This window comes from Phalaenopsis equestris, unplaced genomic scaffold (assembly GCF_001263595.1).
Source record: "Phalaenopsis equestris unplaced genomic scaffold, ASM126359v1 Scaffold000180, whole genome shotgun sequence".
Classification (NCBI taxonomy): Eukaryota; Viridiplantae; Streptophyta; class Magnoliopsida; order Asparagales; family Orchidaceae; genus Phalaenopsis; species Phalaenopsis equestris.
Genome location: NW_018164622.1, coordinates 758,311 through 781,475, shown reverse-complemented (window position 1 = coordinate 781,475; position 23,165 = coordinate 758,311). Strand labels below are relative to the sequence as shown.

Sequence of the window (23,165 nt, the reverse complement as noted above, 5' to 3'; positions counted from 1 at the left end):
TATCAAAAAATTAAGCTTCCTCTACTCTATCTCAAAGGAACATCAAATTATGGCCTTCCTATCCAGAAAAGATCTCTCATTTTGCTGGCATATACAGATGCATATTGGAAAAGTGACCAAACAGACAAGAAATTTACTGCATGGTTCTGCATCTTGGTCCCAACCTAATTTCATGGTCAGCCAAAAGCAATACACAGTTGTTAAAATCTATTACTGAAGCGGAATATAAGGCAATTGCTACGATCATCACTAAACTCCTTTGGTTTTGACTTCTGCTCTCATAACTCATTAAAACCCTGATGGGCCTGATCTCTCCCCGATCACTATATTTAGTGACAAAACCTCTGCGATTGTGCTTCTGCACAGCCCGGTGTTCCATGTACAAACCAAATATATAAATGTAGACTATCATTCTATTTGTAATCATCTAAAACTATGTCATGTCTACCTCCAAAACATCATGACAACTGACCGACATGTCGACATCCTCACAGAAAAGCTTCCCACAACTCAACATCATCACCTGGGCTCGCTCGTGTTTGGCTCATTAAAAAATATCACTATTCGTGTTTGAATCATTTATATTTCAAACACAAAAAATGTGTTCGTGTTCGACTGGTTTGCTTAATAAGTCGAACACGAGCTGTTCGCAAACAAAGAGTCGTTTTGACTACCCTAGGCATGCAACCAAAGATTTTTTAGGGTTGGGGTGAGATTTAAATCTTAATATTTATATTAAAACAACCTTTAAATATGATATAATTTTTTTATAGCCTTGTAATTGATTGTAAATCTTTGTAGCCTTGTAGTCAATCAATTTTCTTAAAAATACTACTCATCAATTATATATATATATATATATATAATTTAATTATTTCAAGTCAAACACGAACAAACAAATCTTTGTTCGTGTTCGACTCATTTCTATATCAAGCACAAAAAAAAAATTGTTCATGCTGGACTCATTAACTTAGCGAACAAATCAAACACAAGCTTACCCTAGGCATGCAGCCAAAGGTTTTTTAGGGTTGGGGTGAGATTTAAATCTTAATATTACCCTAGGCATGCAACCAAAGATTTTTTAGGGTTGGGGTGAGATTTAAATCTTAATATTTATATTAAAACAACCTTTAAATATGATATAATTTTTTTATAGCCTTGTAATTGATTGTAAATCTTTGTAGCCTGTTCCCTCTGCTTCTCCAGCTCCTGTCATGTGGCTCACCTCCAGCTCGAAGCAGTCCTTGTTCATGCTAAATACATCAGATATAAAAGGCATTTACTCTTTTACCCTTGGCAAAGTTTTTTTAAATGGCTGCAGCCAAATTTAACAGAAGTGCCTTTAATAAAACTCCCTCTTATTTGTTTTTGGGCTTGTATCTCGTTTTCCCATCTTCTCTATTCCTTTGAGTTTCTGTTGGCAAGGAGTGCAAGAATTTCATCTCTAATAACCATACTAGTGTTTAAAATGCATAAAAATTTACAGAATCACTTCAGCAAAATAGACATATTGTCCTTAAGACTTTACAATCACTAAGAGAAATATGCTTATTCAGAATTTGAAACTATTTTGTGCACAATTATCCTTTGAGTTTTGAAATTTAGGTTTTTGTAGCTATCGACCGAAGCTTTAAAGGAATTTTGATTTAGATTGATAATTTACCTTGTTTAAACTTTTGTTTTCGCATTTGTTTTATCAACTAAGAAGTAAGAATCATAGGAGATCCTTATTGCATTTAAATTTTCCTAAAAAAAGAAACAAGAAAACTAAAAATCACATTTTTAAGAAATAGATTTAGGATACTCAAATTAGTGTTTGAGCTCAAGTTACACACACCATTTAAATCATCTTGGGAACAATTTTGGCTCAAGTTCATTGTATTACTGACACGCCACTTGCACTTGCATGAACTCGTTCAAAATTGGGTCAACAAACATTACACTCAAATATTTAATATCACTTAAAAAATAGTGTTATTATCACTTTTTAAAAGTGAAATACGTATTTTCATGTATAGGTTTAAAGCACTAAAATGCTATGTATGTAAATATCGAAGTTTAGGCGTGCGACAATATAAATTCATACAAACTATGCACTACATATGTATTTTTTTAATTCATTTAACCTTCAAAAGTTTTAAAAATATTTAAAATTTAATACAACAACAACAATAATAACAATAATGACAACAAAACCTTCATCCCACTAAGTGGGGTCAGCTACAAGAATCCTTTTTCTCCATTGTGTCCTATTGAGTGACATATTTTAATTTAATTCTAATAGATTAAGATCATTTTTAATACAATGTGCCCAAGTCTTTTTAGGACTACCTCTGCCTTTCTTTTTTGGTTTCTAATTTTAACAATAAAGGAGATGCAAATGAGTGTGTAAATTATATAGGCATTAAGTTAATGTGTGATATATTAAAATTATGGAAGAGAGTAATTGAACATAAGTTAAGACGTTATGTTGGGCAAGTCTACTTTGGAAACTATAAATTTATTGAGAGGTTGATGGAGAAGTACAAAGAGTGTAAGAACTATCAACATATGATTTTTGTTGATTTAGAAAAAAAATCATGATAAGGCATCCAGAGAAATACTTCAGAGAGTTCTAGAAAAGAAAGATGTTTATATGACTTATATTTAAGTCATTAAAGATATATATACTAGAGCTATTACTTACTTGTGTTTGAACAGGAGGATTGACCAAGTTTTTTCCTATTTTAGTTGGATTACATGAAAGATCTTAAGCCAATTTCTTTTTGCTTTAGTTATGAATGTTCTAACTAAACAAAATTGCAGGATGATGTGCCCCAATGTTTATTTTTTTGTTGATGATATCATTCTGGTGGATAAGACTCAAGAAAGAGTTTAGGAAAAAACTTGACTTATGGAAGTCAATTCTCGAGTCTAAAGGCTTTCGTTCGTGTAAATCTAAAATTAAATGCATAGAATGTAATTTTAGTAGTAGTAAATCTAGTGACGCGGTTGTTCAAAGAGACGATGAAATAAATGAGAATGTTATTAGTAGAATTCAAGTTTGATGGTTGAAGTGGAGGAATGCACTGGACCTTTTGTTTGATTGAAAAATACCGCTTAGGCTTAAACGAAAATTTAATAAGATACTGGCGAGACCAACAATGCTTTATGAAACATAATGTTGGCCTATGAAAGATAAGCATAAAATTAAGTATTGATGAGATGAGAATGTCTAGGTGGATGAGTGACTTTACACTTAAAAGACAAAAATGTGAAACAAATATATCCATGAGATGGTTGGTGTAGCTGCAATGATAGATAAGATTAGAGAGAATTGTCTTTGATGATTTGATCATATTAAATATCACTAATCTAATGATCTTATTAGAAGACTAGGTGTTTAAATTTGGCTTTTGATCATGTCCAGCTGTCCGACTCTCTCCCCGTCATCTGATCCTCTGCTGTCCACGTGTCGTCATTCCATTTGTTCCTCCCATCCATTCCTCCCACGTCATCATCCTCAACCTCACCTCGTCCATCCTTCCAGCACTGAGGACCAACCAACTTCATTCTTCACAAGCCCCTCGATTCCCCTCACTTTCCCTTTCGTAAACCCCAAATCCCTAACCCACCCGCATAATAATGCTATGAAGGTTCTCAATGTCGCCAGTCTCGCCCCAGTTCCTCTCCCCAAAAGTTCCAGTTCCAAAAGACCTCTTTACCGCATCAGAACATTGAACCCCTCAGCTTCCCTTTTCCGCCGATTCAACGAGGGCTTGGTTTCTCTTTCTTCACCTCTCTGCTTCGCGGGCATATCGAATGCTCTCACCTACGACGAGGTTCTAGGGTTCTCAACTTCCTCGAACGACTTCGATTTCGCCAGGATCGTTGATGGGATTGTGAAGTTCGGAGCCGAGAACCCTTTGATCGTCGCTGGAGGGGTTGCAGTCGTGCTGGTTCCAGTTATTATATCACAGACGCTGGGCCGCTCCAAGTCCTGGGGAGTGGAGTCGGCAAAGAGCGCGTACGCGAAGCTTGCGGAGGATGAGGGTGTGCAGCTGCTCGATGTAAGGGAAGGGAAGGAGTTGAAGGAGGTGGGGAGTCCAGACCTGCGCGGATTGAAGAAGAAGGCGGTGGCCATAAGTTTTCGAAGGGAAGATAAAGCGGGGTTTTTGAAAAAGCTTTCTTTGAAGTTTAAGGATCCCGGGAATACCACATTGATTGTCATTGATAAGTATGGTTGAGTTCGAGGATTATGTTTTTATTTGATTTTGATGATTATGATATGGAATTTTGAACTTTTATTTGCGAGAACTAAAGTTAGATTATGTTTTTTTGCTAAATAGTTTTGGGTTCACCTTGTTTCTTCATGAGAATGCATGCTAGAACAGGATGCTCAATTATATCATAAACAGTGATATAAACAAGATGCATATCTTGGAAGATTTACTTACACGCCACTTAATTTCTGTGTATTTACATATCTAACACCTAACCTTCAACTTTTACATTTGTGCCACCTTACCTATGCATGAAAAAGTGTTGTATTTCACTTTTTAAAAGTCCAAAGAGTGGTATTTTTGAGGTGATATAATCTAAGATATATTTACATACATATTGCACAAATCTTATGTATTTACATAATTAATACCCAAAGTTTGATATTTACACTCGTAACACCTTGGTGTTATAAACTTGTGCTTAAAAAGGTGTATCACAATTTTAAAACAATAGTGATAATGGTATTTTTGATGCGATGTGAAAGATTTAAATAATATACATGTAAATAGGAAGGTTTAGTTGTTAGATATGTAAATACATAAGAACTATGTGGTACGCATGTAAATGCCCCTAAAAGAAACGGCATTTACATATGCACCACATATTTCTTATGTATTAACATATCTAACACCTAAACATTCATATTTAATCAAATCTTCTGTTGCACTTCTTTTGTTTTACTTAGGACTGACTTTGTGGAATGTTTTGATGAAAGCCAGGTTTGATGGGAACTCTGAATTGGTTGCGGAATTGCTAACTCTGAATGGTTTTAAAGCCGCTTTTGCAGTAAAGGATGGTGCCGAAGGACCTCGAGGATGGAAGGTTGCTCATTTAATCCAATAATTTGTAGGGTTATCACATTGATCAGCACCCTTTTTTTATGGAAATGTGGCGGTGTAGAGTAATTTACTTCAGTTTCTGTGGTCTTATTTGCATAAACTATTTGTGCAGAATAGTGGCCTTCCTTGGACATCTCCTAAAAAGACATTCTTGCCTGATTTTAGTGAATTAACAGATGCACTTAGTTCCATTGGGGTATGCTCTCACTATTCTAATGAGTAATTTCTTCTTTGCTTATTTTTAATATAATTTTTTTTGAATAATACACAATGTTGTTGTTGTTATTTTTATCTGTAGGGATAATTACATACATCGAACTTGAAGTATTGCTATTTACAAGATTAGATTCCAGGCTATTTTTTGAATGATCGAATAACTGATAAATTTATGCACGTCACGATTAAACCATTGAGAGTTTGATAAAAATGAAAAATATGGGTTGAGGTTTCATTTTGAATTTTGGTTTTTGAATGAGGATCTGGAAAATGAATGAAAGAGGGTGATAGATTTGTAAATAGCAATGTTTTGAGTGCTATGTACGTAATTGCTCCTTTTTATATAATGAAGATGGTTTGCTTTAGTTGAAAAGCATTAGCTAACTATCAAATCTGCATCAAAATAAAACCTTTGAGCTTATAGCTGTAAGGTATATGCATTATTTAACTAGATTATGTCTTGTTTAGAAGGCTTGAGATAATCTAGTTTTCCATTCCAATGCTGTTTCCGTAAGTATATAAAATTTTTAAATAATTGCTGATTTTTCAATATATAACTTTGGCAATTGTTACTACTCTATGAAAATGATTTCCTATTTATAATTTTAAACCATCTTCATGAATTAGCAACAGTGTCATTCATGTTCAGGAGACGTCGGATGGTTTACCTGTCACTATTGGTCTAGCAGCTGCCACTGGCTTGGGCTTGTTTGCCTTCACTGAGGTTATCGATTTATTCAGTGTTTCTAATATTCATTTTTTGGAAGATTTACATACATATCACTCATTTCCTCTGCATTTACATATGTAATACCCAAACTTCATTTTTTTCATACATGCCACCTTACCTATGCATGAAAAGGTGTATTTCACTCTTTAAAAATTGAAAATGGTGGTATTTTTTATTTGATATGAATAATTTGAGTGTTATAAATGTATAAAGCAAAATTTAGGAGTTAGATATGTAAATGCATAAGAATTGAGTGGTATGTATATAAATACCCTAAATTTCTTTTGTTTCAATTTTATGAAACCAAACAATATCTATTTTCCTCTGGGTTCATCAAATAATTACTAACATTTATCTGCAGATAGAAACTTTACTTCAGCTGCTGGGCACTGCTGCTCTCATACAGCTCATCACCAAGAAGCTCTTGTTTGCAGAAGTTTGTCTTCAAATCACCAAATGCAATTTTCCATTTTTACTTTTAAAATTGTTTTGCGTCCCATTTTTTTATATTGAATCATTTGTATTTCATCAAAATTGAATTTTAAATTTATATGTTCTGTTAATAGGACCGCAAGGTAACACTACAGCAAGTTGACGAGTTCTTGAATACCAAGGTGGCTCCCAAGGAGCTTGCTGATGAGATAAAGGTATGACGTATACCTCCTGTGAACAAATAAGCATAAGGAATCTTCATGTAACATTAAATTCAATTTCATGTTAACAGGAATAATTTAATTCGAATGTGAATCTAAGATTCCACACCATACTTTTCTTGCATAATTATATTATGTTATTTGGAGATTTTTATGATTTGCTTAATATTAAGATCCTTTTTTGATGTTACTTTTAGAAATCAATGCTTGTTGTGTTTGTTTTTTGTACATATAGTAAATTATGGTACTCAATAATTGATTTGCTTAATTTTTTTGTATTCACATAAAGTCATATCATTGCATTCCCATAATTTGCTTGCATTTTTATAAAATTATAAATTCTTCTTTATTAATGTTAATTCCTTATATTTGTTTGTGCTTGATCATACTTTCAACTGGTTGTGGCTGAGGGCTGCTCATGTATAGTGTGATCTCTCATGTGATGTAAGCCGAGTAATGATATTATTATGCTGTGTTGTTGACACATATTTTGTAGGGAACAGTAGGATAACAGATTGAACAAAAATAAATGATAAAGTATTTTAACTCTCTTTTATGTCCATATCCTATTGTTTTATAGTATTTTCATTGCTCTGCATTAATTGCTTTGTGATACATTGATGTTGCCTAGGTTTCTTGTGTGACAAATAGGTCCTAGAGCTGCACATCATTCACTAATGGTTTATGTTTATTTAAAATGAAAATACACCTAGTATATTGTCCTATCAAGAGTAGTGATTTAAACATGCGAGCTTATTATGTTAAATATAAACACATGACTTATCAGCTTTTAATCTTGCTGTGTCAACAACAACAACAACGACAACAAACCCTTTTCCCACTATGTGGGGTCGGCTAAGTGTTGGCACTGTGAATTCATTCTTAGGCATCTCCCTCCAGTTGATATGGAGCTGTAAGTCCCTCTTTTGTGTCCATTCCAATGCATTTGAGTTTATTCTAGTTTTGGTCCAACCAAACCTCTAACAATTCCATGTAGCTTGAACATGGTTACTGACTCCTTAGTCGGGGCGTTTATTGAATATATTTGAGATGCAATTAATTTTAGGAGCTTCCTTCAATGGAAAACTTCGAGCCCCACAATTAAAGAACTTTTAAATCCGCATTTATTATAGGATGAATTTTTGAAATTGATGTTTCTAATCTGCCTCTAATTGATCCCCACATGACTATAAAATACCTTGACTAGCTATGATCGATCATCTACTGCAATACCATAAGCATCTTTTGAAGCTTATAGATTTCTAAAGACTCTGTTTGAAATGGTTTTTCTCTATCTTTGGATCTAATGTTTGTGTTTTAATGCAGTCCTGTTATGTAACATGCATATGTAGTTGATACATTTTTTTCAGTCATCTAGTGTTCTTCTCATATCACTTAAACCAATTAAGATGTAATGGCAGCAATGAATTGGATGCTATAGATATATTTTTAGTCAGAATGATATTTTACTTTGAGGATAATGATAGATGTTGATGAGTACTAGGGTTAGTTTTGAGCTTTTCATAGGAGTGATAAGCAGGCTCCCATTTTCACTGTTGATCAATCTAAGAGAGAGACCACCAGACAATTTAGGCATGGCTGTCTCCAGGCTGCCATCACCCGGCTATAACCCCACTTTTATTGAGGTAGCAACCATATGACCTCTTCAGAAAAAAGATTCGAGGATATATTTTGATTTTGTGATCCTTGTTAACAATGTGGATGAGCTTCTTTCAGTCTAAAAGAAGAGGTCTCACTTTAATACTGAGATTGATATCTGTTCAAACTTTCTATGTTCACTAGGTTGTCTTCCCTGGAGGAGTCTAGTGCTGGCCTTCATGATGGCGTCACCACCTTTGTCGTAGGTACCTCTGATACTGATGGTTTTGCTATTGTTCAACTAGGGAGAAGGGCTGAAAGGTCATGTAATAGGGTACTGGAATGATTATTGGAGCATCACAATCAATAGTGGTTATAAAGAACATATTTGAGGCTTTACTGATAGTAGTGAGGAGACTGCATTCAGGATTGCATCGAGGTGACCTATTCGTCTATACTCTTTTCTTAGGATCACTTCTGTGACATCATGGATTTTTACCTAGAGGATTAGGGGTGTTATTCATTTGAGTAGTTTATATGGTCCGGTCGGCATATGACAATTGATTGCTCATATAGCTGTAGCTAGCCTTAGAGGAGTTGCTTCATTACAATAGTGGGTTCTCTGATGATTACAACTTACCTCCATTGTGAGAGATCAGAGCGCCAAGCTTGTAGGTGATCTTCAAGATTTGCTTTCACATTAACAGAGATAGGGATAGAGTCAGAAATAGATGTTTCTGGTGAACACATGCAGATATTGAGGTGTAGACACCCACTAGCATTTTATGAGGCTAGTTGGCGTGCTGAATGTAGACAAAAATGGTGGCAAACAACCATTGGTTTTTTATTTTCATGATGATTGTGTTCGGCTCTGGTGGATACCTAGGATGGACACATAATTGTCTCCTGTTAGAGCTCCTGATACTTTTAAGCGCATTAGTTTTTGATAGCTTTACTATTCACCACCGTGTCCTTGATGACATTTTGTCCCTCAGATAAGGCTCAAAGATGATGATCTGGAAGGGAGAATTAGACATCTGCAAGAAATTTTTCTTGGGGAATGGGAAAAAGAATAATCTGTCAACCTTGTTGCTCATGATATATCCCTTCTTTTTGATAAAATGAATGATGAATGTTCTCGTATATTTTATGATTCTAATGACTGGTGACAAAGTATGCCTTCTTCCTAATTCATTAAGGCAAGATCGTCACCAGGTCCAACTTCTATTCTATAAAAGGACACATTTTCAGAGTGTTAATAAATAGAACAGATTTTGTTGTCTAGTGTTATGGTCATTTCACCTCCAAAATCGCAATCCATTTCCAAAAATATGGGTAAAATGATTATCACATTGGAGGATGGCATCCTTTCTCAACTTTCTTCACACAAGAGAATGGTTAACTTGCTCCTTACAGCGTGGAGTATAACGCCTTCTCATTTTTAGTTGTTTCCATCAACACTTAGCATTTATGATTTATTGATATTATTCCCTCCATTGCCAGAGACCTTAGTGAATTCCTTACTAAAGCCTGAGCTTTATCATGCATATTTTATAGTTTTTTCATGAAAGAGGCTCATTATATTGAAAAGGTTTCCAACTTTTTTTTATTAAGATCTCCTTCTGGGCTCTACAGAATATAATTGTCCTCTTTATGTCACATTTAGGTAAATGAAAATTGTTTGAACAACATTGTTGACGATTCTGACATGTCTGTTAATTTAATTAACCTGAAGATTCTTGTCTCTATTGCCTACTATAGTTTGGAGATCTTAAGACTATGGCTATGTTTCATGTGATAGATTCTAATACTTCATATAGGGGCCTTGATGGGAAGGCCATGACTATGTGAGTATGAGATTAATTCTTCTACAACGTATTATTGTATAAAGTCTATGTATGCTAGTATAGAGTACTGCATTCTCAATGGTATCCATTTGTTTATTGTGAATGAGGTGCATTTATAATGATTTTGAGTATTATGTGCTCAAGAATATGCATCTTCTTGTCTTTCTTCTCCACAGTGTAGTTTGTATGCTGCATAGTCACCATTTGTATGCCTTCCTTCAAAAGGGGGAAGATTTGTTGGATGGGTGCAAGGGTGAGACAGAGGATGAAGTCGAGATTAGGGACATACTAGGTAGAGATAGGACTTGTTATTAAGCTTGATTTAGCTTTTATTAAACAAGCCCCTATATAAATGCTTCTAGAAAGTGAATAATAAATCATCACAAAGATTAAGAAATTGATGGAAGTTTGCTTTATCGGAGAAGAAAAATACCTCATATGCTTGGCTAGGGTTCTTGTATGATGAATGAACGGCCCTATTTGGTTGTTTGTTGTTTCCTATGATTTGAGCAAAATATCATAAAGAAGATTTTTATTACAGGATTTATAGCTTATGGTTGATATGCCATTGTCCCATAGCATATTCTCCTATATAGAAGGCTCATTTGGATATGAGCAAATATAGATGGACCCTAAGGATGAGAGTTTCATAGCATTTATGGTGTATATTATTATCGCATTATGGTCTAAAACTGCAGGAGCTATGTATTAATGGATGATAAATATATGGCAAAACATATATTTGATATTCTGGTACATAACTAATTTAAATGTTATGTTGATGATTTGGTGGTCGAGCAATTTTGATGATGATCACTTATATGATTTATGGGTTATCTTCATGTGTCTATGACAATTTGACCTTAAGAAGAGTACTTCAAAGTTCACTTTTGAGGCGTGTTCTAGATTTTTTTTTTTTTTTTGACTTCATAGTTTGACAACATGACATTGAGATAAGCTCTTTTAAGATTAAGACTATTTTCCAAATGGAACAAGCAAAGAGCCTTACCCAGTTGGGTTCCCTATTATAGAGACAAGATTATATAGATGATTCGTATCAAAACCTATATATTTGGCAAATGTAATCCTTTTGCAACACTTTCAAAGAAAAATGTCCACTTTTTTTTTTTTGGATAAGAGTTTTTGAGAGGCATTTATTAACATAACATAACACTTGATGCACTCACTTGTTCTTGAGATTTTAATCTTAAGAACACCCTCTATACTTTACACGCCTTTCTTGCTCAAATCAATACAAAATGAAAGTAGAATGCCCTTTACTACCTTATTTGACGACTCTTTAGCTGAGATGAACCACGATGTTATAGAGAAAGGCTGCTTAGCACCGATCTTTGTAGTTCTAGAGATGAACCACGATGTTATAGAGAAAGTAGAATGCCCTTTGTTACCCTTAAGTGTGTCTCATTTTCAAATGGTAAAGCTGATGCAGCAGCTATGTTAACAAAAGAATTAGTTAATCTTGAACATTTACATATGACCATCATGATCCAAAATAGAAGCATCTGGCTACCTGCATATTTTGATAAATATAATAAAAATACACTTAAGCAAAAGAAATTTATTTACTATAATGATTGATGAAGAGGTTGATTAGAGATGACCACGTATAGATTATCTTTATTAGGGCAAACTAGCTATGATTCTTCTTTAGCTATTTAAATAAAGAAGTGAGGACTTTCATCTACCAATGTGAATGATAAATTATACTCGTGTTTTTTATCAAATGTAGTTACACTAGCTCGTAGGAGATGAAACATGCGTGAGTTACAGTAGGTTTATATAAGTGGGAATTTGTAGTACTCACCACTAGGTTACTATTTGCCAACTCTAAGGCAAGATTATATTGAGCATGCTCGTAGATGTCACCAATACCGAATTCATGGAATTGCCCTACTCTGACCACCAAATCCCTTTTACCCAATTGTTGCATCATGGTCTCCTGTAAGTGTTGGGGTACTGATATCATTGAACCTATTGAGTTGCCTTCTTTAAAAGATCATATGTTCATTTTGGTAGCCATTAAATACTTTCCTAAGTGGGCAAAAGCCATACCCCTCAAGGATGTTAGAGTGGGAATTTTATTACAGCATTTAGAGGCCACAATATATATCATTTTGATATGTCTAGAATAATCATATTAGACATTGAGATTGCTTTTAGGAGTATGAAAATGAATAATAGATTTGCTCATCATGACCGAATAGATTGTCAATTCTCTATCAATTACTATCCTCAAGCCAATATACTTGTTGTAGCTTTAATAAAATTTTGGCTCAGCTGATTAAAAAGTACCATCTATGAATAAGAGCGTAGCATGAAAAATTAGTAGAGGAACAATGGGTATATAGGATTAAATATATGTTGGGAGATTTTCAAACTTCCCAAAACTTGTGGAAAAATATAAATTTGAGAGCTCTGGAACAAACAAATTGAACAAAAGCACACAAACAAGAACTCTTAGAAAAGAAGACGGATTTAAATTGTAATCCAAGAATGGAAAAAAAGCACTGAGTCACACAACACTAAGAAATTCACTATTAAACTAGGAGAAATGTACACATTACAATATACTCAAATCTTCTCTACAATCCTGAAACTCACAAAAGCTCTTTTCTCGATCACATGAGAGAAATCACAGAAATCCACCCACAACATGCATACACCGCTTCACGCTACTTTGCTCACCCTTCCCATAGTGAAGAAACCTGAAACTTAAAGTCATGAACTGCATAAACTAGTTACAGGTGCTGCAACGCCGTTTTCAAGGGCTGGATTTTCTTGGGCCGCCGCCGCGGCCCTTCTGGGTGTCGGGAAACCCACAAATAGGTGTTTGGGTGCCCCCTATGGCTGCTAGAGTGCCCAACTTCAGCCCTTCTTAGTCCCTTCCAGTGCTTCTTCCAAGCCCTTTTTGAGTCCTACTGCAAAGTTTTGAGTGAACTTTAAACAACACAATAAGGCTCCACATGATAACAATGTAATATGTCAACAAATTTGACTCCTTATGCATTGACTTTTGGGGCGGCCATCTTTTTTTCAAAAATTGAGCTCCCTTTGCAATGTATTTTTTTTTCCAAAACTCAATAAAAAATAGAAAGCTCGTATACGACTTAAAGAACTTAATAATTTGGATAAACTAAGATTACTCATTCAATAAAATCTTGAACTTTATCATGCTCTAATGTTTTGAGCGCATGATAAGTTAGTTCAATCATATGCTTTTGTAGTTAAAGAGCTTGTGTTAAGCTTCTGTAGGCTTATAGTTAGACATCACCGCGTAGGCAACACTTTTGAGCCCATCCAGTTGGGAAAGTCATTTTGTAACAGAAAAAATATTTAGTTGCAAGTCTTATTTTTAACATTTTTCTTATTATATGGAGAAGTTATTTGGGCTCCTTTGATCATACATGATCAAGCCGTAAGCTATCTTTTCTTTTTCATGGCTTTTTCTATCACATTGAGAAGTCATTTGAGTTTCTCTATCCCACAAGATTGAGTTATAATTCTCGTCATTTCTATCTTGAGGTTTCTTTTCTACCACATTGATAAGATTCTTTGGTTACTAATATGTGATTGAATTGTAAGTCCCATTTTTTATTCTTTTTTTATCTCCCCATTTAGGAGATTTTTGGGTTTCTTGATCTCACACGATCATGCTTTAAATCCCATTATACATTTTCATATCTTCTCTATTATGTTGAGAAGATATTATGAACTTGATTTCCTATGATCAAACTATAATTTCATTTGGTTGTCATCTCCGTTATATGGAGAAGGTATCTTCTTTCTTACCCTTCAACCATAGAGCAGAGGTAACCTTGTGAGCCTAAATATGTATATCATCACTCATGATAGTAGATGAAATTTCTCACATACATGGTAATGAGTTATATATTTCATTTGTTGGCCTAAGACCAGGTCCACGTTTTTAATCTGCGAAGTTTCTTTTGGATGAGATGATTTATGGTTACTAATAAGAATCCTCAAATCATTATATGACTAAGTAGACTAAGGGCATTGATAAGCCATAATGATGGAACTGCAAGATCTTGACTAGGGTTGTCATATCCACTGGTAGGTTTTCTCCTATGTGTAGTCATCTCTTCTCATACGGACACATGCCAACACATGACATTGCGAGTCTTAACTTATGCTTATTTCTCTCGACAATGTGGGGCTATAAGTCTGTCTTTTGCATTCGTGTTGATATCTTTGAGCCTATTTTCCGTGTCCTAGGACATCAAACACATTTATCTTTTATAAAGACCAATATGATCAAACTATAATTTCATTTGGTTGTCATCTCCGTTATATGGAGAAGGTATCTTCTTTCTTACCCTTCAACCATAGAGCAGAGGTAACCTTGTGAGCCTAAATATGTATATCATCACTCATGATAGTAGATGAAATTTCTCACATACATGGTAATGAGTTATATATTTCATTTGTTGGCCTAAGACCAGGTCCACGTTTTTAATCTGCGAAGTTTCTTTTGGATGAGATGATTTATGGTTACTAATAAGAATCCTCAAATCATTATATGACTAAGTAGACTAAGGGCATTGATAAGCCATAATGATGGAACTGCAAGATCTTGACTAGGGTTGTCATATCCACTGGTAGGTTTTCTCCTATGTGTAGTCATCTCTTCTCATACGGACACATGCCAACACATGACATTGCGAGTCTTAACTTATGCTTATTTCTCTCGACAATGTGGGGCTATAAGTCTGTCTTTTGCATTCGTGTTGATATCTTTGAGCCTATTTTCCGTGGTCCTAGGACATCAAACACATTTATCTTTTATAGAGACCAATATGATCTATTTTAATTTCGATTTAATTTGTCTATCTATACTTGATACAGTGTTCTCGAATATGCCTGTGATATAATTAATCTTAAAATCTTCCTCTTTTGATAAACTTCGGTCCCTAGAGTTAAAACTATGTTTAGAGCCATATTCTTTGCAGAGTAAATTTCTAGGATAGATGCATTTAATCTGCTTTTCAGTTGAAATTTGTTGCCATGATTTGGTGTCCTAGCTGAATACCAAGTAGGCAGTTGATCAATCCTTGACCTCTAACTTGCCTCTCTTATATAATCTTAGGTACCGTTGTGTTCATTTTGGTTGAGAAATCATAACCCATTTTAGTAGTACTTTTCTTGCACTTGTTATGAAGATTTCTCAGCATGTTCTCCTTTGTTTGTTGTGATGATGAAATGAGTGGATGCCTAATATATTTGTTCTATTGTTTCTTGAATATATATATTGTTTTGATATGATGAAAGTAAAATAAAGAATAAGGTATGACTGGATGACTAAATATTTGCTTAAGGGCATAATTGGCTTTTGTGCATTTATGTGTAAGCGTCTGGTGACATTCATGATCCCCACTCAATTGCTAAGTACCATTTATAAGCCACCTTGGGATTGGTCATACTAATAGGGTGACATTCAGGTTTACTTAGCAATTGAGTGGGGATCATTATTTGTTTGAAGCGTAACTTGCACAATTTATAGTACTTTTTCAGTGGTTCTTTCAATAATATGTTGACTATTATTCTGCTTAATTTTGCTCACTCTTTATCATTCATTGTTTATGTCTAGATGATGGGTTGAGTGGGAGGTTGATTTTTCCTATTTGATGATATTTATTTTCTTATTTGGTATCTTTTCGTATCAGCCATTGGGCCTCAGCTAAAATAATGATTCGGCTCTTTTGTAGAACTCTTGTGACTATTTGCCTTTATCTACATAATAAATTGTGTTTTCTTTATGATTGTGTAAGTGCTTTTTCCTTGCAAGTGGTTGCTTCTTACTCTTTGCATTTATGTGTGCCAATTGGTGGAGTGTTGTTTAGTTGGTTAATATTGTCTACCTAGTTTGTGAAAGTCATGTTACTGTTTTTGGCCAACTAGTAGAAGCCTGCTACTTAATTATCTTTCGACAATGAATTTTTTACTTGACAAAATGATGGGTGACATGACCGAGTGGCCGACTGTTCTACTCAACCAGTCTATGTAAGCCAGATAGAGTTTAGGGTTATGCTAAGACATTTTAACCTTAATCCAGTTTGATTTATCTGACTGATTGATTAGATTAATTTAGCCGAGTGACTTGATGAGCTTATTCACTATATTTGGTTAATTCATCACGGAAGATCAATGGAGTATGGCTGTTGGACTAGATTTTGAAAAAAAAAATGTTATTATTCTGTCTTTATGTTCTTAGAGGGGAGAGTGTGAAATACAAAATAATGTAAGTTTGGCCAAACCTTCCAAAAATAATCTTACGAAAATTCCGGTCCTTCTCTCTGCATCAATGATAGTGCTTCTTTCTAATTAGATTCAAGATGAGATATTTCCATGCATGAAAATTTTTTGCCACAATTAATTCTTCGAATAAAAGCTTAAATTAAGGAATTATTGTGAAAATATAGCCTTGTTGGAATAAAAATCAATTTTCAAATAAAGAAATTGGCCACTCTTCTGTCACTTTGATCAATACGTAAATTAGGGAGGTAGACTTATTTTCTCTATTTTGTATGAGCGTTTAAATTTTGTAGGAGTTGCATCAATGATGTTATGATGTAAATCTTTTAAATTTTATGTTAAAGGCTGGTCCATGAAATTTTATTGATATATTTTATTTATATAATTACTAATGGCTAGCTATATATATGTGATACTATTATTTTAGAAAATAGCATAAATTTGGAATCATGTAAATGATTTGACACTGCATGGAGGGTGTGGATGGGTGAGTTGCCTATGGAATAATGTTTATATTTTATTTTAATAAATATAGGTGAATGCAATTTTCTTTTCATTGTTGTACTCTTCTTTTTCTTTTGTTTTAATAATTTATGACTTGTATCTTCTATCCCTACCATTCAATTGCTCACCTCTATACTTGGCTTTCATTATTTCACCATGGCCAAGATCCAATCATAACATATCTTCATTCACCATCATCTGCCATCCCATCCCTTATATGTGTATGTAGATTAGGTGAGGTGATAGTCACTATGCATTCACTCACAAGATACTTGAAGGTTGGCTATAATATGTGTAACCTTCTCATTGGATGGCTTACACGTGGCAAAAAACTAACAGAGATGGAAACAACTTGCAACTTGAGAGCATCATGTGTAGAGGAGAAGACAAGTTCGCGGGTGTTGGCAACAAAAAAAAGGTTAGGGTTGTTTTTAGATATTTATTATATATTAAAATGATTTATATTATCCTGTAAATCATATTAATTATGCTAGAAAGTATGAAAATTTAATACTTAAATGATGTAAAATTAATAGTTGATTAAAATAATAATTAATTAACTTTAGTAATATCAATACCCATGCTTATTTTAAGAATCAATTTTAGAAGAGTCGACGCCAAAACAAATTCAAGAACAAATAAATCTTCATCTAGGTTCTTACTCTTAGATTGGGTTTAGTAGTTTTCTTTTTCTCAATCAATTGCATTAATATTTTAGAAGAGTCGACGCCAAAACAAATTCAAGAACAAATAAATCTTCATCTAGGTTCTTACTCTTAGATTTATAGTAGTAGTTTTCTTTTTCTCAATCAATTGCATTAATAGTTATTGATATCTAATGATTTATATACTCTTTTTTAATTAGTCTATGTTTGAATGTTAGGTCTTCTTTTAATAAAGATATAATATACTATTTAAATATACATATATTATATTATATAGTATGTCATAAGATAATATGAATGAAATTGATTATATATATATATATTCAAGGACCACCCTCACTACCGGAAAACTGGTCAGAGGGGAATTCGAACCTATGACCCGAGGAAACTTATGATCTTTAAAGAGACCTCTCTACCAACACCACACACACACACACACACACACATATAGTGATCTCAGTTCGATCAAATGAGCAAAATGATGTAGCATATTATTTAAATAAAGATAATCAAGTTAAAAGTTTAATCGCAATAATTATGGTTATACTTGCCTCTAGAGAAGGAAACAAACATGGAATCCTATGATTCTATTCATGTAAAAAAAGTGAAGATAGGACTCATTCTTATTAAATAATGGGATGATACTCATGGAATTGAGAGAAAATGAGTAGTTATGACTATAAGGGTTGAACTTACTTTATAAGGACTTACAATCCTATTGGAGTCAGGATCACCTCTAAACATCTTAAGCATTCACGAACTACTTAAATTCATATCAATCAAGTGGCCAGTTAGATAAGAGAGGCAAGTATACCTCTCTAGGATATGATATGGTGAATACAATACTTGTCATTAATGTGAAGGCTCTAGCAGTATAGATTAAATTATGGTTATGCAATACAGTTCATTTGTACTCTCTGCTTGAAATTTTCGTGGAGAAATGACAAACCCTATTTTATTAAGACATCACAAGTCTATCTTTGCAAGGATTTGGGACATATAGCTTGAGATTGCCCATAAAAGAAGCTGAGAAGTCCCAACCTAGTTCCAATTGGAGTATCTATTTCAATCTAAAATGTTGACTTGTTAACAAAGATGGGCGTTAGTTGACCTGCATAACAAAGCAGTTCATCTATCGATAAGATTGATCAACCTAATCCTGAACCTTCACATTAAATTTTTAATAAGTGAAGTAGAATTGGTACTTTGTGATAGCTACACTGTACTTCGTACCTTTTGCTTATTTTGTTTGATTCAAACACATCATGTTTATTCATAGTCGAGTTGGCATGTAGGATCTGAGTCTAGTACCTTGGAAGTCAAAATGATCACCCAGATGTCAAGAGATGTCAAGGTTTCCTCATATGTGCATGTAAACTTGCATTTTAAGCATAGATCATTTCCTTATTAATTGCATTTTCATTAGTTGATTTTGATGTGATACTTAGGACTGATTTGTTGACTCAACATATTCCAATCATTTATTGCCAAAAGTAAAGGTAAAACATAGGATCTCGAACAACTTAATCTTACTCTCTTAGCAGAGAATCGGGGGATTCTACCTATGATGTTGGCTATGCAAGCTCCTGGAATGATTTTCCATGGGATGCTAACCATACTTTACACTAATTGTATATCTTGTACATGCTAGATGATGGGAAGAGAAATTATGCCTAGCAAAGAGTTGTACTTTTTTTAAAACATAATGCATTCCCCTGATGACCAAGTAGATTTATTGCATGACTAAGAGAAAAAGTTCACCATAGATTTAGAATCAAGGAACACATTTTTTTAGAGCTCCTTACCCAGTGGCTTTGGTTGAACTTTAGGAGTTGAAGGAATGGTTACAAGATCTACTTGACAAATGATTCATTTGCCCTAAGTTTCCTCTTAGGGGTACTTGTTAGTTTGTCGAGTGGCATAATGTCAGGTGATGGCATATGAACTACTAGGAGCTTAATAAGAATATATACCTAGGTGTGTTAAATATTCGAGTATTGCACCCTAAAAATGGGCATTCAAACCCGTAACCTGAGAGGACTTACGACCTTCAGAGAGGTTGCTCTACCAACACGACCAACTAGAATGTGCCATGATTTTCTTTAAGATAATTTTGAGATTGGGCCACTATTAGTTAAATAATCAAGGAGCTAGATGTGATGAAGAGAACTATTTCAAGTCTCCCTTGTGTTGGGTTGAGCTAGGCAAATAAGCTTTTGTTATATATCAACTAATCAACAAAACTTTGGAAATACTCCAAGCAACTTAAGACTGGCCATGTAAACACCATGCTCGATAGCTTTGAGACATTAACTTCGAACTTAGCGAATAACTATTGCTCAAGTTGAACCCCATGGAGTTAATAATTTTAAGTAGGAAAATTGAAGCTATGGTACCTAGGACCGTTGAAGATTTGGCCAATGAGTGATAATTTGATCGGTGATTGTTTAAATTTGGGGTCAATAAGTGCTTTTTTGGGATCAATTTTATTTTTTATTTTCTCCTTTGTTTTAAAAATATGTTTGTGGCTTTTTTGGGATCAATTTTATTTTTTATTTCCATTTTTATTTTCTCCTTTGTTTTAAAAATATGTTTGTTTTTTATGTTTTTTATTTTTTTTTTATTTTATAAAAACAATTAAAAAGGTTTTTGAAAACACTCAAATTGACTTTTAGGTGTTTTGAGTGTTTTCAAAGAATCAACAATATCTTAATCAAATATCTAAACATGTTTTGCTTCAAATCGAAACATAAACACAATTAAACAAAAATAAAAACCAAATGATCCCAAATGGCTCCCAAGTTTGTATGGGATGGAGCTATCTGATTTATATGAAGAACCACATGATGCTTTCTAATATTTTACAGTGTTTATGACTCGGCAACAAAGAATTATATATTGGTAGACAACTAAACAAGTTTGCGAGTGTGCTTGACTCACTTGTGACTCACTATGTCGATCAAATTAGCATGAGAGATCTAATTTTATTAAAGTTAATCTTTTATTTTTGTCATTTTGGTGTTTCTCTACTGTTATTATGTTCATATTATTCCACTAAGTTTATCTCACTTTTATGGACCTTCTGCTGATGAGTAGGATGCCGAGCAGGCTTAGTTAGCCCATATTTATTTCCTTAATTATCTTCTTTTCGTACAGACCATAGGGTCCTGATGTGAAGTAATTACTTAAAATTTATGTACAAATTATGTGGATGTTCAGCCTTTATCTACGAAGTGATTTGACCCTTCTTTGACCTTTCATTGCTCGTCTCATATGACTCACTGATTTGTATGAATGTACATAAACTAATTGAAGATACTTTGTTGGATGTTAAGGAGGTGTTTGGTAGATTTAGCCATGGATTAAACTTAAAAAAATTAGAATTAGATCTATTGCTCCGTTAAATTGAATTTTTGCGCATTCCGTTTCTTTTTCCCTTGCGTTCCATCTCTTTTACAATGTAAATCCGGATTTAGTAAAAGCCTATTGCGAGGAGGATTTATTCTTTCATCTCTCACATGCTCCTCCTTCGCACCCTGGTTTTCGTGAATCCGGATTTATCGGATTTGATAAATTCTATTTAACGTAACCTAAAGAAGATTGGTGGGCTGTTTGATTTGCTGAAAAAGACATGCATTGTAATTGAAATGCAGTGTATTTAAAATATCTGGAAGAGTATTTGAAATATTTGAAATATTTGTAAAAAATAGAGGAATTTTATTATGTTGAATTGGCAACCTAGTTGCTTCCAATATTTATGATGAAGTAAAGCATATGAATGACTTCCATGAGACATAAATTATGCCCTGTGTTTAAATACAGAGCAAAGTAAAAAGCTGATCCTCTTTCTATGAGATCTAAACTTAATTTTTCATTTCATTTTCTCTTACAGGAAGATTTACATACCACTCAATTCTTATGTTTTTACATATCTAATATCTAAACTTAAATTTTTACATTCCAGCTCACCTATTCATGAGAAGATGTATTTCATCTCTTAAAAGTTAAAATGGTGATATTTTTTTATGTTATATGAAAAATTTGGGTGGTATCAATGTAAAAAGTAAAGTTTTGTGTTAAATATGTAAGAATTGAATGGTTTGTATGTAAATATTTTTGTTTAAATTATGCACTTGAAAGAAATCATTTACTTTGCTGACACTGATCTAAATATTCTCAGATGATTGGTAAAGCTCTTCTACCAATACAAGATACATCCAAAGCCAGTCTCCCAGCTCCAGCAGAATCTCCTGCTACTACAGAACAGAATGTTGAAGCAGAACCAGCTCTGGAAGTCAATTCTGTTCCCAGAGCCGAGCTCGGGGAACCCGGCAAGCCGACGCCTCTTTCACCTTATCCATATGTATCTCTCTCCTTTCTATTTGATTTCATTTTATTTTTGGGGCATTTACATACATACCACTGCATTCCTATGTATTTACATATCTAACCTCTAAACCTTAATCTCTACATTTTACATTTATATCGCACAAATCTTTCATATCACATCTAAAGTACTACTATTTTAACCTTAGAAAAGTGAAATGCACTTTCCATGCATAAATATGGTGGCATATATGTAAAAATTGAAGTATCAGTGTTAGATATGTAAATACATGGGAATCGAATGTTATGTATGGGGCATTTACATACATACAACCCAGTTCCTTTATATTTACCTATCTAACACTAAAACTTCACTTTCTTACATTTATGCTGCTGAAATATTTTATATTACGTCCAAAATATCACTATTTTAAATTTTAATCGTAAAATGTACCTTTTCATATATATTTATGTAGACTTTTGTTTTTTCTGCAGTATCCAGACTTCAAACCTCCATCTTCACCTTCTCCTTCCCAGCCATAGAAGCCTAAACCGCTCAATCAATAATTCTCAGAGGTTCCCTGCTGCACTCATCTTTTCCTAACTAGAAGAGATCAAGTTTATTTTTGTATGTAAATTTAGTTTTCAAGATGCAATAATTCAATCTCAAATGATTTTTCTGTAACTGCAGTTTAAATCCTTCTTTGTTGGCTTGATTATGGGTTACAGTAAAAATGTCATGCTTGTTTTCAACTAAATTTTACAGATTTCACCTCCCTCCCTCTCTCCCTCCCTCCCTCTCTTCACACACATACATGCAGAGGGCATTGCATTGGAGATGCTAATATTTTAATTTTTGGGGCGTTGAAAAAAATATTTATTTTTGTATTCACATTTATATTCTTGGAAGATTTATATACATGACACTCAATTCCTATATATGTGCTGGACGGGATCATTAAATGGATCAAGCAAGGCTCTAGTTCACTTTTCAAAGAAAAGACCTCCCTTCTCTTTTCAAGAAAATCGAGTACTTCGTGACTCTTTTTATCAGTCGAGTGGCCTAATGACTCCTCTCCTTTCAGTCACAACTCTTTGCTTCGGATGCACGCACTATTAACGTGCCCTGGAAAGCGATCACCGTGAACTCTGCGATCATCTACACTGTGTGAAGACTTACACATTTTCACTGAGCGCGGCTGTTTGCGTAGCATCCTCCTGGATGCACCTGT

General features: G+C 33.9%; 1 protein-coding gene across 1 annotated transcript; it reads left to right on the top strand.

The window, feature by feature from the left end:
• The first annotated feature begins 3,508 nt into the window (after window positions 1–3,508).
• Window positions 3,509–22,686, top strand: LOC110022313 (rhodanese-like domain-containing protein 4, chloroplastic). The gene is made up of 8 exons (XM_020721188.1): window positions 3,509–4,216; window positions 4,983–5,085; window positions 5,215–5,298; window positions 5,968–6,042; window positions 6,410–6,484; window positions 6,615–6,695; window positions 21,788–21,970; window positions 22,429–22,686. Exons 1-8 carry the CDS (start codon window positions 3,630–3,632, stop codon window positions 22,474–22,476), a joined length of 1,236 nt encoding a protein of 411 aa, XP_020576847.1. The 5' UTR covers window positions 3,509–3,629; the 3' UTR covers window positions 22,477–22,686.
• The last annotated feature ends 479 nt before the right edge of the window (window positions 22,687–23,165 follow it).